Source organism: Ailuropoda melanoleuca, chromosome 12 (assembly GCF_002007445.2).
Source record: "Ailuropoda melanoleuca isolate Jingjing chromosome 12, ASM200744v2, whole genome shotgun sequence".
Lineage (NCBI taxonomy): Eukaryota > Metazoa > Chordata > Mammalia > Carnivora > Ursidae > Ailuropoda > Ailuropoda melanoleuca.
Window position 1 is genome coordinate 17,503,766 of NC_048229.1, and position 15,972 is coordinate 17,519,737.

The 15,972-nt window shown below is 53.1% G+C and overlaps 1 protein-coding gene across 9 annotated transcripts in view; it reads left to right on the forward strand.

Moving 5' to 3' along the window:
* UBE3B (ubiquitin protein ligase E3B) overlaps nt 1-15,009 on the forward strand; it is a 52,888-nt gene extending 37,879 nt beyond the window's left edge. For 7 of the 9 annotated variants that reach the window (XM_019801825.2, XM_019801824.2, XM_034637967.1 and 4 more), the window contains exons 20-28: nt 558-734; nt 851-961; nt 3,174-3,311; nt 3,623-3,688; nt 5,412-5,470; nt 7,869-8,051; nt 8,524-8,635; nt 11,831-11,923; nt 12,757-15,009. In XM_019801825.2, coding sequence (XP_019657384.1) covers nt 558-734; nt 851-961; nt 3,174-3,311; nt 3,623-3,688; nt 5,412-5,470; nt 7,869-8,051; nt 8,524-8,635; nt 11,831-11,923; nt 12,757-12,948 — 1,131 coding nt within the window. In that variant the 3' untranslated portion in view covers nt 12,949-15,009. The other 2 variants (XM_034637969.1, XM_034637970.1) reach the window with 2 other exon arrangements.
* Nucleotides 15,010-15,972: the final 963 nt, after the last annotated feature.

Here is a 15,972-nt window from a genome sequence, read left to right on the forward strand (position 1 = left end):
CTCTTCTGTGGATTCCTACTGCCCTCAGGGTGGACCCTAAATTCCTCAGCCTGACTTACCCAGACCTTTCATGATCTGTGGAAAGATACCAGGAGTTAAGGGGTGGGGGGGTATTTTATTTTTCATTTCGTAGGGTCTGTGTTTGACTGATTTTTTTTTTTTTTTATTTACCATGAGCTAAATAAGCTAGTCTTTGCATTAAACTAGGGTGGGACCTTGTCCCGGTTACTTCCGTCCTTTGTCTGATGGTCTGACGGCCAGGAATGTGTCGCAGCTCATCTCGTCCGGTTTCCATGTGTCCGTGCTCTTTGTTGTCTCGAGGGCAGCCTCCCTGCCACAGGGCAGTGGAGCCACAGCACCAAAATGAGTTTTCCTTTTAACAGTCTCATTTAAAAGCAGGTGAGAACTGCCCATCCCCGTACCCCGTGTCCTGACTCACGTGTTTAGTAACGATGCTGGGAAGGCTTCACACAGGGGAGCTGGAACCTTGGAGCGGCAGCCGTGAGTTAGGCAGAGGGCCTCCCCCTCCTAATGGGCTGCCATTCTACCTTCGGCAGGATGGCTACGAGCAGCTCCGGCAGCTCTCCCAGCACGCCATGAAGGGCGTGATCCGCGTGAAGTTCGTCAACGACCTCGGGGTGGACGAGGCAGGCATTGACCAGGACGGCGTCTTCAAGGAGTTCTTGGAGGAAATCATCAAGAGGGTGTTCGACCCGGCGCTCAATCTGTTCAAGGTATTTAAGGGGCGTGGGCACAGGGCTGATGGCAGCCTAATTCTCGGTGACGAATGAGAAGCGAAGGGCCGGGCATGTAGGCTCCCTGCCTCTCCATCTCTCCTTCTCCCTTGCAGACAACCAGCGGGGATGAGAGGCTCTACCCCTCGCCCACGTCCTACATTCATGAGAACTACCTGCAGCTTTTCGAGTTCGTGGGCAAGATGCTGGGGAAGGCCGTGTACGAGGTAGGCACAAGCAGGAGCATCGCACCCGGAGGAACGAGATGCTAGAAGTCCCAGGGACTTGGTGCACAGTGTCGTGGCCGGGCCCAGCCACATAAAGGCCCTGTCTTTAGGATGGAGCCCAAGAAAGAGGACAAGACCCAAGATTACTGGACAGAAATACTGGGTGCTTTCCACGTAGTATGTCATTTCCTCCTCCCACCAGTCTTGTGGCCTGACTGCTGCTGTGCCGGTGACCTCCCAGTGACAGAACTGAGACTTCTAGAAGTCACCTGTCCAGAGTTCTCAGTGCTAGTTAAGCGGTAGAACCCAAATTCAAACCCAGGCTGGCCTGGTCCAGTTGTCGGAGGGCAGCGTACTGTGGGGTGTGATAGTTGTGACATCTGTTTTCTGTAGTTATGGGAGTGAGTGCTTCAGGGCAAGCGACCGGCATCCCGGTGTTGCCTACAAACCAGAACAGGACAGCAGGACAGAGCCCACAGCTCCTGGTCGAGACTGGTCTTCCCCAGCTAGCCGTATGACCATGCAAGCACGTCCCTTTTCCTTCTGTAGGCCCTCGTTCTTGTCAGAGAAGGGGGGGGATAATAAAAGCCACGTTACTGGGTCACTGTAGATAGTAAATGAGCTAATACAGGTAAGACCCTTCGTGGTGCCTGGCTCATCGGTCCCGTGGAGTCAGGGCGGCTGGACTTGTGCAGGTTCCCGGTGAGGCCCACACAGCTCCCAAACCTTGTCCGCTGCGAGCCGAGCTGGGAGAACTCCTTCCCGGTGGCACTTGGTCCCCGCCCTAAGGGTCCTGCTCCACAGGCAGGAAGTAAAGCTGCAGCAGGAGCTTGTGGCCATCACAGTGGCCCCCAAAACTGCCTGAGCAGCCCTCACCGCTCACCCGGCACAAGCCCTAGGGAAGACAGGGTGCCCTCCAAAGGCAGAGCCGGTGGCCGGGGCAGATGGAGGGAGGGCGGGAGAGAGACCACGTGGGGGCGAGCGTAATTCTCTCTGTGTCCGTGGCCTCCGTCCCTGACCAGGGTGCGGTCAGATGCCCCATCTGCATCCCTGCCCAGGCTCCCTCAGGCTGGCCCCTGCCCTAGACTGGTTGGGGGTCCTGGGCTCCTTTTCTGTTTCCATATCTGCAAAATGGAGACTGTTTCTCAGTTGATTCCCATTTAGAAAAGAGATCCCATGAGGATGTACCTGGCCATATGCCACATTTCTCTTTTAAACATGTAGCTGTGATATGCCCAAAAGAGTTGGGCCAGCCAAGAAGCATGACTTCGTGGCTTGTGAATATGCTCCCCCGTTTTCTGGGCCCAGTGTCTGTCTCCTCCTTCTCCAGCAGTAACGACGCAGAGAGAAAGTAGGACATGCTGGGCCCAGTGTGAGGAGCAGAGTGCATTAACTCATGTAACCCTTGCAATCCTCTGGCACAGGCCATCATCCAGTCTGAGCCCCTGTCCCTTCCAAATCTCTCTGACCTGTGTACTTCTCTCCACCTAGAACAATCTGTCTGTTCTCCCCAGTGTTCTGCAGTGGTTTCCTTGCTGTATCCCTGCGTCCTGTCTTCCTTCTCTGGTCCATTCCCCACATCAAGTTCAAACCTGGCACTTCTCTGCCTAGAGCCCTCCTGGGGCTCCCTGCAGCCCTCCAGTAGAATTCAGATTCCAGGAGGCTCAGGAGACGACTCCTGACCTGGCCCCGATCCCTCGCCTCCCCTCCTTCGCACACTGTGCTGTGGCCAGAGAGCTCTGTGATCCGTCCCTGGGGCATGCCTGTGGGGCTCGTACGAGAGACCTTGTGCTCCTTTGGTCTAGCTTAGATGGGTCTTTCCCTGGGAGGCTTCCCCTGCCTTGTCTCCAAGTGAGAGCCAATGCTTTGCGTTCCTCTCCGCCCTGCTCGTTTAAACCGTAGAACTGGGAGGCTGTGCTGGTCCCCATTTACAGATGAGAGAGCAGCCAGGCAGCAGAGCAGCTGGGGTTGGATCCCTGGGCTGTGCAGCCCCGAAGCCTCTGCCCTTATCTGCGGTGCTGTGATGTCCCCAGGAGGCTCTGGGTGGTGTTGAAGGGTCGGGGGGTGCTGGTCTCCACGTGGAAAGTTTAGGAAGCGCCTAGCAATGTCCGTGGAGCCCTGGGAGCACCTCTGCAGCCCGAACCACCCCAACAAGGTCACTGAGATGGGATCCTGCATGGCAGATGGCAAGCTTCTGTCTCTCCTTTCGCAGGGCATTGTGGTGGACGTGCCCTTCGCGTCCTTCTTCCTGAGCCAGCTGCTCGGGCACCACCACAGCATCTTCTACAGCTCTGTGGACGAGCTTCCTTCGCTGGACTCGGAGTTCTATAAAAACCTCACTTCCATTAAGGTCAGTGTGGCATGGCGGAGGGCGTAGCTGCAGCCTGGTGTAAACTCAGTGCAGTGAAGGCCTCAGGGTTTTCGTGTGGTGGGAGGCGATTTCCTGCTCTGGTACGGGCACTCTAGCCACAGTGGCCCGTATCCCTTTGTGGGCACTTCTACGTCCTTCCTCACGGTGATGAGTAGCCTCCCCTGTGCTTCGGGCTGGGTGGCAGCCATAGTGGTCCTTCCCACGTAGTACCGTGTAGGAGGGGAAGTGTTAAAGCTTTTAAGGATATGGCCTTCCTGGTCCCAACTCTTGCCCCTTCTCTGTTACGTTAGCGTTACGATGGGGACATCGCTGACCTGGGCCTGACTCTGTCGTATGATGAGGACGTCATGGGTCAGGTAGGTTGGCCGAGCAATTCTTTGCCGCCCTCTGCTGGCTTCCTGGAACCTGCCCCACTCTTGGTGTTTTCCCCAGGAGGTCTACAAACCGAGGCTGGCTGTCCTCTGGTGCCTGGCTCCCTCGCCCATCCCCCTACTCCAGCCTCGCCAGCAAGGGGGGCGGTCCCCCTTCCATTCCCAGGTGACCTGGCCTTTGCCTGCTTGGCCCTTGGAGAGCTCCCCACAGAGACCCTGCTTTGCTTAGATCGCACTGTGGGTCATTCCTGATGGAAGCTCTAATTCCCCATTTGTAACATCGCTTTTCGTTGCCATGGTGACGATTAGCTGTCACACACGGAGGCTTGTGACTTGCGAGGGGAAGAAGCCACCCGAGAAGTGCCTCAAACAGAATGCAGTCCTTGCTCTCACTCGTCATAAAGAGCAGAACGGGAAGAAAAGACCCTTGACACTGTGGCAGCAGAGGAGTCTCCTCCCAGAGTTTTCTTTTTGGCTTTTCCCCGAAGTGCCCTCCGCGCCGTCCAGTGATTTCCCAGCAGACACCTGCGTGAGTGAGCCTCGGTGCACCTGTGTTCTGAGGGCCGCGGGAGAAACCAGACCTAGGGCTTCGTAGTGCAGAGCTGGCTCTTGGAGCCAAGCCTGCATCGCCTCCGAGAGGTCAGTCTCCCCGAGCCCTGCTTCTCTTATCTCACAAAAGTACCTTTCGTGAATGTGAGTCCCGGCTGGGGCCAGTGGGACGCCGTGAACATCTGAGGAGCCTGTGAGGGAGGGTCCTCCGCCTTCCCACAGAGCTGTTCTCCGAGGTTCTCCAAGTAGTAGCACATGGACAAGACGCTCCCTGGAGCCCTTTCTGGGAAACACCAGGCTGGGGGCTTGCCAAAGGCCCTTCCAGCTCAAAGTCCTCACGGTTGCCTCAAGGTGTGGTCAGCGGTGGGACTAGAGGCCACAGTCGCTCCTTTCTTCATCATCAGAGACCCAGGATATTCTATTAGTAGAATTTCTGCTAAAATTAGCTTTAAAATTATGCATTCTTTGATTTTTAGGTGACCCCCCCCCCAAAATGCCTGAAGTTGAGGAAAATACTTGATTCTATGGTTTTCAAATACAAAATCAGATTTTGGAGCCTTCCTCCTGAGAATTTTCTCTTCTGATGATAAAAATAATGCAAACTGCTTACCACAGATCCTGCTATAAGATGAGCACAGGACATGAAAAACCTGGTTACAGTGCCACTGCCAGGAGAGCGCCACTATTGTGTCATCCGTGTTTTCAGACTTTTCTCCCTGGGCACCTGTATAACTTATTTTTTTCCAGAAATGGTACCATACCATGCATGTTATTATGTAATCTTGTTTTCTCATCTTCTCAACAAATACACAGTTTCATCTTGTGTTTTTAATAGCCACACGATATTCCAGGGTATGGTTGTACCAACATTTATATAACTGTGCTCATAGTGCGAACACGGTCCTCTCTATGATGTCTTGACGCCTCAGTACAAACGTCTGCATGAGGAGCGGGTGAGAAGAAACCTTCCGTATTGATTGTGCGGGGTCTGCTTGTTGATCTTTAAGCCCTGGCTTCTTGTGAAAATGATTGTTCCCAAACACGTCCCATCTTACTGTGTCATTATTATGGACGTCGGTGTCGGGCCCTTTCATCTTCAGGAAGCCTTATTTCCCCGTTAGAATTCTCTCGAGTAATTGCTCCCCATCTTCTCCCCCAGCTTGTTTGCCATGAGCTGATTCCTGGAGGGAAGACCATTCCTGTTACAAATGAAAATAAGTGAGTATAGCAATTAGATTTTTAAGGTCAGCACTTGAAAAGACTTCATTCTGGCTCTCCGGTCTTACTTTGAGAATTTATTAAGATAGATTGAAGTAGAAAGAGGCCATAAATATCATAATGGAATTTACTGGTTACAGTTCATAGGCCAAAATTGTATTAAATTCGATTTGCAAAATAAGAATTGACAATTTATTTTTTGCAGTAGCACATCTAAGGTCAGAGCTGCCCAGGCCACGGTGTTCCTAAGAATTTAATGACGGCTCGAGATGCAGACAAATGGGTTCTGAGCTGCTCCGGCACGTAGTCCTGAACCCAGAGGGCACGGAGGCGGAAAGACACCTTGGAGGGGCAGATCATTTTGGAATGATAGCATGTGGCAGTTGTATAAAACGCTGTTCTTGAGAACACACAGTGATGAATTCAAATGCCACAGACAGGCCCTTAGACGTGGGGGGACTCGGAGGCCCGGCAGCTATTGTCACAGATAACAGGCTTTTAGAAATCTATCATAAATGTCACCCTCTTTGGTCCCTAGAAGCAAAACTCCTCAATGCACTGTCTCCACCCGCACTGTTCTCACCTAATTAAAACAGTAGAACCTGGCATGAGGAGTAGATACTGGCCCTTCTGTCAATGTATCAATCTTCTCCTGCCGCTAGGCTCAGCTGAGCAGCTGAACTGTTAATCTGAGCCTCACTCTCCCAGTGACAAGGGAGAGCTCAGTCCCACCTGGTGAGTCATTTGGATCAGAGGCGCGTTGCGGCCCGAGCAGCCTGGCCCTCTCGGGTCAGGTGGTGGGGTCAGTCTGCATGCTTGTGGAGCTTTTATTTAGACTGTCAGTGTGGGCAGGACAGGCCTGATTCTCCTCATGATTGAAAGACCCCAGTTTTGACTCCTGGCCACGGGGCATTAGTTAGACAACTGAGAAAAGAGCCAGGAGCTCAGGTTGGGAGGCGCTGCCCGGGGGTGTCAGAGAGCAGGGGCGCATCCTATTGCTCCCTGCCGTGGGCCTCTAACCATCCCTTCAGGGAGCTTCTGTGAGCTCATGCGTGTAAGATACCTTTCAGGACGTCTGGCTCAAAGGGGGGGCCTCCATAAATGAGAGCAGTGAACATGACCAGTGTCAGCGATGTGACATGCCCCATAGAGCCCACCACCCCCAGATCGGCCGTGTTTTGCCGGGCCTGGCACGGGGGTGATGGTGGGAGGGGCATGGATCACAGCCAGAGGCAGCGGGCCGACACAGCCCGTGCTGGAGTGAGACTCCTGTCCTGCCTGGACCTGTGTGGAAAGCCGCTTCACAAACTCTTACACGTTCTCAGCAAAAAAGCTCAGCATAAGGGCAAGGGGATTCGGTTCGGCAGACAGCCTTAAAAGGCCTGGAAACGCCAGTTCTGCCCTCCTTAGGGGTGATATTTGGTCTTGCACTTTCTGGTGGGCGTTAAATGGAGAAGTCCTCCAAAGTGCCCCTCTCTCTTTTGGTAAAATGGAACAATATCAGCAGCCTGCTTCGAAGCGTGCATGAAAGGGTTATCGATAATGGAAAAAGTCGTACTTAAGTGTCTCGATGCGCAAGTCTGCTGCTGGATAATTTTTTTAAATAGGCATGTTTTCAAGGTCAGAAATTCAGGTCTGAGCACTGTGGGGTAAAATTTTTATTTGGACTGTGCTTATTTGGGATTTGGGGAGTTGTACCTGGGCTGGGCTCAGGTTCTTTGCTAAGAAATCAGTCATGCTAGCAAGCCTGGATTTAACCTGTTCGGAAGGTTTGCATTGTATTACACAGTCGTAGATGAGGTCATTGTGCTCAGAAAAGCAGGCCCAGAAGACCATCTGCTTGGAACTGTTGTTAGTGCTCTGACCTCCCCAATGAACCTAAATGCAAGCTGGTCGCATTTGGTCACAGCGTTCTGCAGGCTTACTTTTCATGGCTTGGAGTCTTGGTCCAGATTAGCAAGCCTTTGATGGAGGTTTCATCATGAATCCATTTTTTCTCCATTTTAAAGCTTACTGGAGGATGGAATTCTCTCTTAATCAGATGAAATTAAATAAAAGTCCAAAAAGCACCGTTTGTACTGAGAAGGGCCCCCTCCTTACCTGGAAAATGTCTCACTTGGGTTCTTGGTATGGTGGGAGTTCCCCGATGTCTGACCCACTGGTTTTGGGGGAGGAGTGAATGAGGTAGCGCCCTTGAACGCATACACAGTGGCACAGTGGCACGTAGCACGCCATTCAGGAGGGCCAGCATCACCATCGTCATCGTTCTGGTGAAACGCCCCGGTACCATTGGTGTTTTTGTGAAGTGGTCCAGAAATGACTGGACTCATCTTTCAGCGCACTGGTAACAGCCCAGCCTGGCCTGTTAATTCCCGTTGTTTTTTCCCGTCGGCAACAGGATTAGCTACATCCATCTGATGGCGCATTTTCGGATGCACACGCAGATCAAAAACCAGACGGCTGCCCTCATTAGCGGATTCCGCTCCATTATCAAGCCCGAGTGGACCCGGATGTTCTCCACCCCTGAGCTACAGCGCCTCATCTCTGGTGACAATGCTGAGATTGATCTGGAAGATTTAAAGTAAGGAGCGAGTGGGGGAGGTGAAATCTTCTGGCCTCCTGAAGAGCAAGCTGCCCCCTTGCTGGGCTCCTTCTGTTTCAGGAGCCCACCTGCAAGTGTGCTCCTCCCTGATCACTGGGTGAATCGCTCTGGAACAAAAGCTCCTCCACTTGTCTGCCTAGGGACTAAGAAGTGGAAATAGAGACTAGGCAGGTGTCAGGACTGCTGGGCTCCCCAGAGTTCTGGGAAATGGCAGTGCAGGATCTCCCGTTAGCTTCTGCTTGGGAGTCACAGGGCCAGCTCTTGAGCTCCCCACCTGTTCAGCTTCCAGGGACATGGGTTATGAAGGCATGAACTTCTGCCTTTAAGAGAAGTCAGGGGCACCCAGGCCTGCCAGAGTTTGCTGTGCCACTTGGCTAAATCCCATCCCTGCCTGGGTCTGTAAGCGCCCATTGGAATGTGTGGCTGAGCCCATTTTCTGCATTGTTTTCAGGAAGCACACGGTGTACTATGGTGGCTTTCATGGAAGTCACAGGGTCATCATCTGGCTCTGGGATATTCTGGCCTCCGACTTCACACCCGACGAGAGAGCCATGTTTCTGAAGGTATTTTATATGTTACGTAGATGCGTGTTCATAGATATTCTCATAAACGTAGAGGCCATTTGATATAATAATTTATACTGAGAGGGGCGCCTGGGTAGTGCAGTCGTTAAGCGTCTGCCTTCGGCTCAGGGCGTGATCCCGGCGTTCCGGGATCGAGTCCCACATCGGGCTCCTCCGTTGGGAGCCGCTTCTTCCTCTCCCACTCCCCCTGCTGTGTTCCCTCTCTCGCTGGCTGTCTCTCTGTCACATAAATAAATAAAATCTTTTTAAAAAAAATAATTTATACTGAGAAAAAATGATCAAGATGACCTCCTATCATCAGCATATCCTCTCCCGTAGGCCCCCTACTTGGTAGGTCATGCAGTAACCAAACAGACTCGAGGCAGGGCCGAGTCACATGGGCCCAGGAGCTGCTGTGTACCCCTCTGCAGAGACAGGCCTGTGTGGGCTTGAGCTCATTGGGCTCAGCATTCTGTCTTCCCCTTCGTTGGTGCTGGCCTTGCTCACATCTCATTTCTTCCTTCCTTATAGAAGTAAATGGTATTTATTACCTTAAAATACAGACAAGCAATTTTTTTTGTTTTTTTATTTTTAAGTAATTTCTACACCCAAAGTAGGGCTCCAACTTACAGCCCCAAGATCAGGGGTCACGTGCTCCACCACTGAGCCAGCCGGGCGGCCCAGATAAGCGAACATTTGATCAGTCTCCATTCCTACTCTCCAGGGACTGCCTCTGTGTACCCTTTTTCTCAGTAGTGTGAAACAGGCAGTACCACACATACAATGTCTCGATAAAACACACGTGATTGAGTAGGCTTATAACAATGTGTATTTTTGCAAACAGAGTGGCTGACATTAACCGGTTCCCTTATATTGATGTTTTTAAAGTTGTAAATGTTCAAAACATTCCCCCCGATGCCACCGTGTTGTTTTCTGTTACTGACACTGGCAGAGTGTTTTATAGGACACTGGATGACATACACACTTGTCTGTGTGTTTGTTACATACTTATGTATTTTTATAAAGATAGAATCATCACTTTGCCACTCATTCTTCTATTTGATATTTTATCATGAGCACTTTGCCATTTTCTGAGGGTAAATTTAAGTGCCTTGAAATATTTTCCTTTAGAAATTTGGGTTTCTAGAATGGTCTCCAGTGACCTCAGTTGTTGAGGTAACATGAACAGTATCACCACCAGTTGAAATGACAACGGGTTTTCTTTCTCCTTGGTTTGTCATTCTGAGGAGAGTTCATTCCCATCAAGGAGGCCCCCACTCCTAGATGCAGAAATGCCCAGGTCATCCCTATAGGTTTTGAAGGACTTGGTGTAGGCAGGTAGACATAATCCCAGAAATTATTATTTTTTTTTAAGATTTATTTATTTATTTGACAAAAAAGACAGCCAACGAGAGAGGGAACACAAGCAGGGGGAGTGGGAGAGAAAGAAGCAGGCTCCCAGCAGAGCAGGGACCCCGACGTGGGGCTCGATCCCAGGACTCTGGGATCAGGCCCTGAGCCGAAGGTAGACGCTTAACGACTGAGCCACCCAGGCACCCCAATTCCAGAAATTCTTAAGAGAACCAATTCCATTTTTCCAGTAGCGCCTCTTATAGGCAAAACCCCCCCTGCCGGCCGGTAAAACCACTCCCCCTGCCTCTCCTAGAAAGACACTGGAGAGAGCCAGTATCTCCTGTGTGCAGTCTGTCCTACACAGCGGGCATGTTTATGTCTCTGGATAACCGCTCTCCAGACCTGCAGTTCCTGCACACAGGCCCCAGGGTCGGTGGGAGACACAACTGTTGTACAGGAGTGGGCCTGACTGTGCTTTCTTTAGCTGTGACGCTAGCAGATGGCAGCTTCCTGTGCCCTCTCTTCCTCCTCCTCCCCTCCCAGGGGGATGAAAGCAGCACTCCATCCATTGACCAGCCCCGTCTTGCAGTGCACAGCAGGTCTGAGCGGCCTGAATCGGGATAGGCACGGGCCCTTCTGGGTCTGTCTCCTCATCCTTAAAACGGAGCGAATCACACAGTTTCCGAGAGGAGCGATTAGGCGAGGCCGGGCCCCAGAGCACTCAGCACAGTGCTCAGTCCTGCTTTCTTAATAGGCACTGCTGCTATGTTTTGGTTGGTGGAAAATAAACTACTGGATAGTAACATCGATACTTGGTGTAAAAACGGCTTTTTGAAATGTGCCACACAAAAACTCTTTGGATGCCCTCAGGAATCTCACAGCCATTTAGAACACTGTTTCAGTGGTAATATTTATATTAAGACACAAACAGTCAGCTTGCCGTGGACTTTTGAAGCACAGCTTGGTGTTGTAAGTAGCAGGCCCGTACATCCCCTGGAGAAGGGAGAGCGTTTTAGCTGATGTTCACTACTGAGAGCGAATGGTTTCTTAGGACTTGCCCCTGCAGGTCTATCACTTGGATTTCTGAGTCGGTCCGATTCCTCTGTGCCCGCACGAGCTGGCACGTATGGGGAGATAACACAGGTGCCACCATCTGGAGGATGCAAGGAGTCCCAGGAGCGTAGCAAGGGAGCATGGCTGGCTGCCCAGAGGCCCCGTTCCCGGTGTCTGGGGCGTTGGTGTGGCCCTCAGCCTTGCTGGCGCCGGACGCCTGATTGTTGTCTGCATGCCGCGGGCAGATTCGTCTGTCAGAGGGGGCCCCCGGGAGCCAAGCTCCCAGAGACTGCTCTGTGACCCGGTGCCCCTGCACACCTTCCCCTGGCTGGCTAGGAAGCCGAGCAGGAAGCCAGGTGCGAGGGGAGTGGGGCCCTCTCCCGTGCCACACTTAGGGGGCATCACCCTCTCTCTCTGCCTGGTGTTCCCATGCGTGGTGTCTCTCTACGCAAGGGCCTGCGTGCCAGTCCCACTGAGATCAGTCCTGTGGTGGGGAGTTTGTGGTGTTCCCGAACTCTTCAGCTACACATTCTCCACCAGCTCCTGGGTTGATGTGCACAAGTGACTGCTCCCATCCACTGGTGTGCCTTCTGTGTGCTTGAGCCTTCGAGAGAGCACCCTTAAGAGAGATATGAGACGTGTACCAGTTCTTGGGCCAAATGCACGGTCTGCCACCGTCCTGTCATACCGTGACTGGAGAAAGCAAACAAGAGCAGCTCGCCTGCCCGGGCCCTGTTGCTGAGGGAACGAGAGCCCCACTCTGTCCCCTCAACCTGCTTTGTGTTGCAGTTCGTGACCAGCTGCTCCAGGCCCCCGCTCCTGGGATTCGCCTACCTCAAGCCTCCCTTCTCCATCCGCTGTGTTGAAGTGTCAGATGACCAGGTACCGCAGCGGGGGGAGAGGCGGCCGCTCTTGTGGGGTTTGCTGTGCCCGCCGGGTGGAGCCTTCATGCGCTCTGTGTCCGCGGGGCAGGCAGCGCGGCTCCTGGGAGCCAGGTGAGAAGGTTCCACAGCCCTCCAGCCCGGAGAGCAGCCTCAGACTCGGGCTGCTCTGGGGCCTCAGCTCTCTCGGAGCTCCCTGTCTCTTGACTCCCTCGGGAAGGGTATCTGCGGCGGTTTTAGTAGCTGTGGCCTGGCAGGGACTCCGGGTGTGAGAGGCGGTGTGGGAGGTGGGTGAGGACCCCGGCTTAGGAATGGGGCAGGCGCTCGTGTGCTGGCCCTCCATGTCTGGCAAGCCGCTGCTTTTCCTCGTCTGTAAGGGAGAACAAATGCCTCGGGTTATCACCCTGTGTGGAAGGGGTGCTCGAATAGTAGCCACTATTCAGTGTCTCAGCCCTTCTCTCCCGCCTGCACAAACCCAGCGGCCTCTGAGCGTAGCTGCCTCTGCAGTCTGGCCTCCACATCCCCGTGACACTAGACGACCCTCAGTCCCCTTAAGGAAGGCTGCCCCGTGTTACCACGCGCTGGTGGGAGGAGATGGGTTTTTGTACCTGAAGTATGTTTACAGTAATCTGGTGCTGCTTCTGTGCGCTCAGCACTCGGGGCCGGGTGTCACCCATTCGGGGGCTGGCCTCGGGCAGCAGTGCAGTCTCACTGGCCTGGCCGTTCTGCTCAGCCCTGAGGGCTAGCCAGGTCCTCTCCTGGGTCGCCTGCTCCGTCACCCACCAGGCTTCCTCGCTGGGTGCCTCCCAACCGAGGCTTGGTGTGTGCTTTCAGGACACGGGGGACACCCTGGGCAGTGTCCTCCGGGGCTTCTTCACCATCCGCAAGCGGGAGCCGGGCGGCCGTCTGCCCACCTCCTCCACCTGCTTCAACCTGCTCAAGCTGCCCAACTACAGCAAGAAGAGCGTCCTCCGGGAGAAGCTGCGCTACGCCATCAGCATGAACACGGGCTTCGAGCTCTCCTAGCTCCCGCTCCCGCCACCTGCCCTGGCCGACTCCTGGGATCCCAGGGACCTCCAGCTCCAGGGGACAGGGTCGCCCTAGGAGTGGGTGACCGACAAGCCGGGTGACCTCTCACTCTCTATAGCCATGAGACTCCCCTGTGGCCTCAACTACTTGGGACACACATGACAACTCAGTAGCATTCTCCAGGTGACACTGATGGGAAGGGTGTTGAGAATAAATCTCCAGGTTCTGCCAGTGCCGGTCCTTTTCTCCTACTTTCCAGGGCTTGAAGCCCAGGCCTGTGATCACAGAGGGCCTTCTCCTTTTGATAGTTTGGGATTTTGGTGAGTCTTTTCTCTCCTTAACTTTCTGAGTGAGCTGTGCATGAACAAGTCCCAGGAACTCCAAGAGTCCAGAGCGGTTTTCACAATACGGTTCTGAGTGCACAAAGCCCACTACGGGTGAGACACTCCTTCCGTTTCTGAAAACTCTTTACTCAGGTAAGGCCTTGCCAAGCCTCTATGCACTCGACAAAGTCTCTGCCTCCACCCCGTCCACAGCGGCCTCTCTGCAGACAGCCAGGCCCACTTGCTCCCCGGGGAAGCAGAGGTGCCTGCCAGGAAGGCTGGGGAGCCCAGGAAGTTCAGGGTGCTGCCCCCACCTTGAAACCATGCATTCCACATGGCAGCAGTGCCCCTCCCCCAGTCTCGCCTTGGATGCTCTGAGGCCCCAGCAGGCCGAGCAACCAGGACGCCCCCACTGGCTTGATCCCGTCTCATGCGTTCACATTGTCATCCTGGCTTTGGGAGAAAAATCCTATTGGCCCTTAAGAGCAGCTCCGTTTCCAGAGGGTGCTGGCTGTTCCCCAAAGCCTGCTGATTCCTAAGGGGGCAGCTGCCTTCCCACTGCTTGTTTGCCTCCTTGTTGTCTAGTAAGGAACAAACACTAGCCGAGTTACCCAGCCTATTGGGGCCGTGGCTTCCACGCATTGATGGTAAAATCCCAAGAAACTTGCCTCAGCACGGGGAACTGGGAGCCCTTCGCACTGATGGAAGTTGAAAAGGCTGAGGAAACTCTGGGTTGGGTTTTTTTGGTTTTTGTTTTTTTTACTTCGTTTTCTCTTCCAACCCATTGTGCTCCTCTGCCCTCATTCTTCCCGCTTATCATGAGAACTTTATTCTAGATCCAGGGAATTGAGACAAAGGCCGTGTCCATGGTCTGTGTTGACAGCCATCCACCCTCGCCCCCCTCGTCAAGCTCCATATGCATCCCCACCACCAAGATCGAAGCCAGGAGCTCCTGGTCCCTCCTCTACTCTGTGCAGCCGGCTGAGGGCTTGCAGCTTTCTACCGAGTCAGCAGAGCACCTTCTGGCAAAAACCTTCGTGCTGGCGGCTAAGCGGGCAAGGCTTGTCTCCATGGCCTGCCTCAGAGGGTTGCAGCTAGGTGCCGTGTCCTGCCCGGGCCCAAGCCTCGCTCCGTTAGAGCCCCTGGGCTTCTGGAAAAGAGTTCGTGCTTTACTTTGATGGAAAGATAGCAAGGAATTTAAAGACAGACAGTAATTTATTATTGTTTAAGATTTGTTAGTAAACTCTGATTCTATGAATTTGTCACTTTAAACATGCAACTCCTTTGAAGACTTCCTCTGAACGTGTGTGTGCGTGAGAGCGTGTGCGTGTGCACATGTGCGTGTGTGTACGCGGAGCAGGTTTGTACATTGTTGCTGGGGCCCAAATGACTGTCCGCCCGCACAGAGACGTTCGATCCCATCTTGACTCTGATTATCTGAGAATCCGCTGGTGTGGGGCTGGGGAGAGAGTGGTTTCTAAGCACCAACACCAACTTTATTTGTTCTTTTGACGAGGGGGGGTGGTTTGTAATTTCATTTAAATTGTTCTCTTTAATAGTTGGAAATATTGCACTATCGAAAACACTGAGTCTGTACTTACATGGCTGGTGTTCCTTGACACCTCAGTGGCTCTTGATGGCTCTAAAAAGTTGTGGGGGCTTTTTTCGTTTCCTAGATAACCTAGGGATTAAAACGTGATCAGAGGCTTTATTAAATTTGTACTTCGGCACATGATGGCTGTGTTCTGCTTTTTATCGGAGGAAGGAGCGCATTAGGACCACGTGCCTGGGTAGCTCACGAGGGGGCACCTGGAGCTTAAAGGGCACGTATGCTCCCGCAGTGGAAAGACGACTGAGGAGAACACAGCAGACACCCAAGCCTCACCCGTGAAGCAGCGTTAGTAGCGCTTGACAGCGTTCCATCTGCTCCCAGTTCCGTTTCGAGAGGTAGCACGTTTCAGATAAAGCTCAGCTCACCTTCAGCACCGCCCAGGCCCTGGTCCCTCTCCCCCCCATTCCAGAGGCAGCCATCGTGCCGGATTACGTGTTTTACACAGTAACATACAAGCGTAGATGTGTGTTCATTGAAAACCATCCACGTAACTCACAGCATCTGAAGGCAAATTTTACAGCTACATGTGTGCGGCTTTCCTCCCTGAGGACTGTACCTGCAGGACACACAGCCCTGTGTCATTCTGTTCAGCCCACGATCACGCTCAGCAGAAAACCCATCTCAAACCGGCCTGTTTTTCCAGCTCCTCAGGTGGCTTTTCCCCTCATCTGCGGCGGCTGCGGCCTCCTGTGAGCTCTCGCCGCCTCCTCTGGCCTGGAGCCCCTGGAGGGTCGGAGCAGGAGGCTGACCCGTTGAAATCCAGGAACTCAGGACAGAGGCCTTGAAAGCCTGACGGCCCTTTTATGACAGAATGCCTGGGCACCCAAGAGGAATTGGTGTGTGCCGGGTTTTCTCACGTGGAGCATTCATACCGCCGAAGGAAAAGAACCCACCTCCCCGGATATGTCGGTAGCATCCAGTGAGACACTCCTACCTAGAAATCCAAAGCCTCGTTCTGTGACATTTTGGCCTTTATACGTTATCACGGCAAAGAGAAAGTTCTTAAAACTAGGAAAAACAAGTGGGTTTTTTAAAAATTTATTTAAATGAAGACAATTTTAGTACACTGACAGAACTTACAAGTGC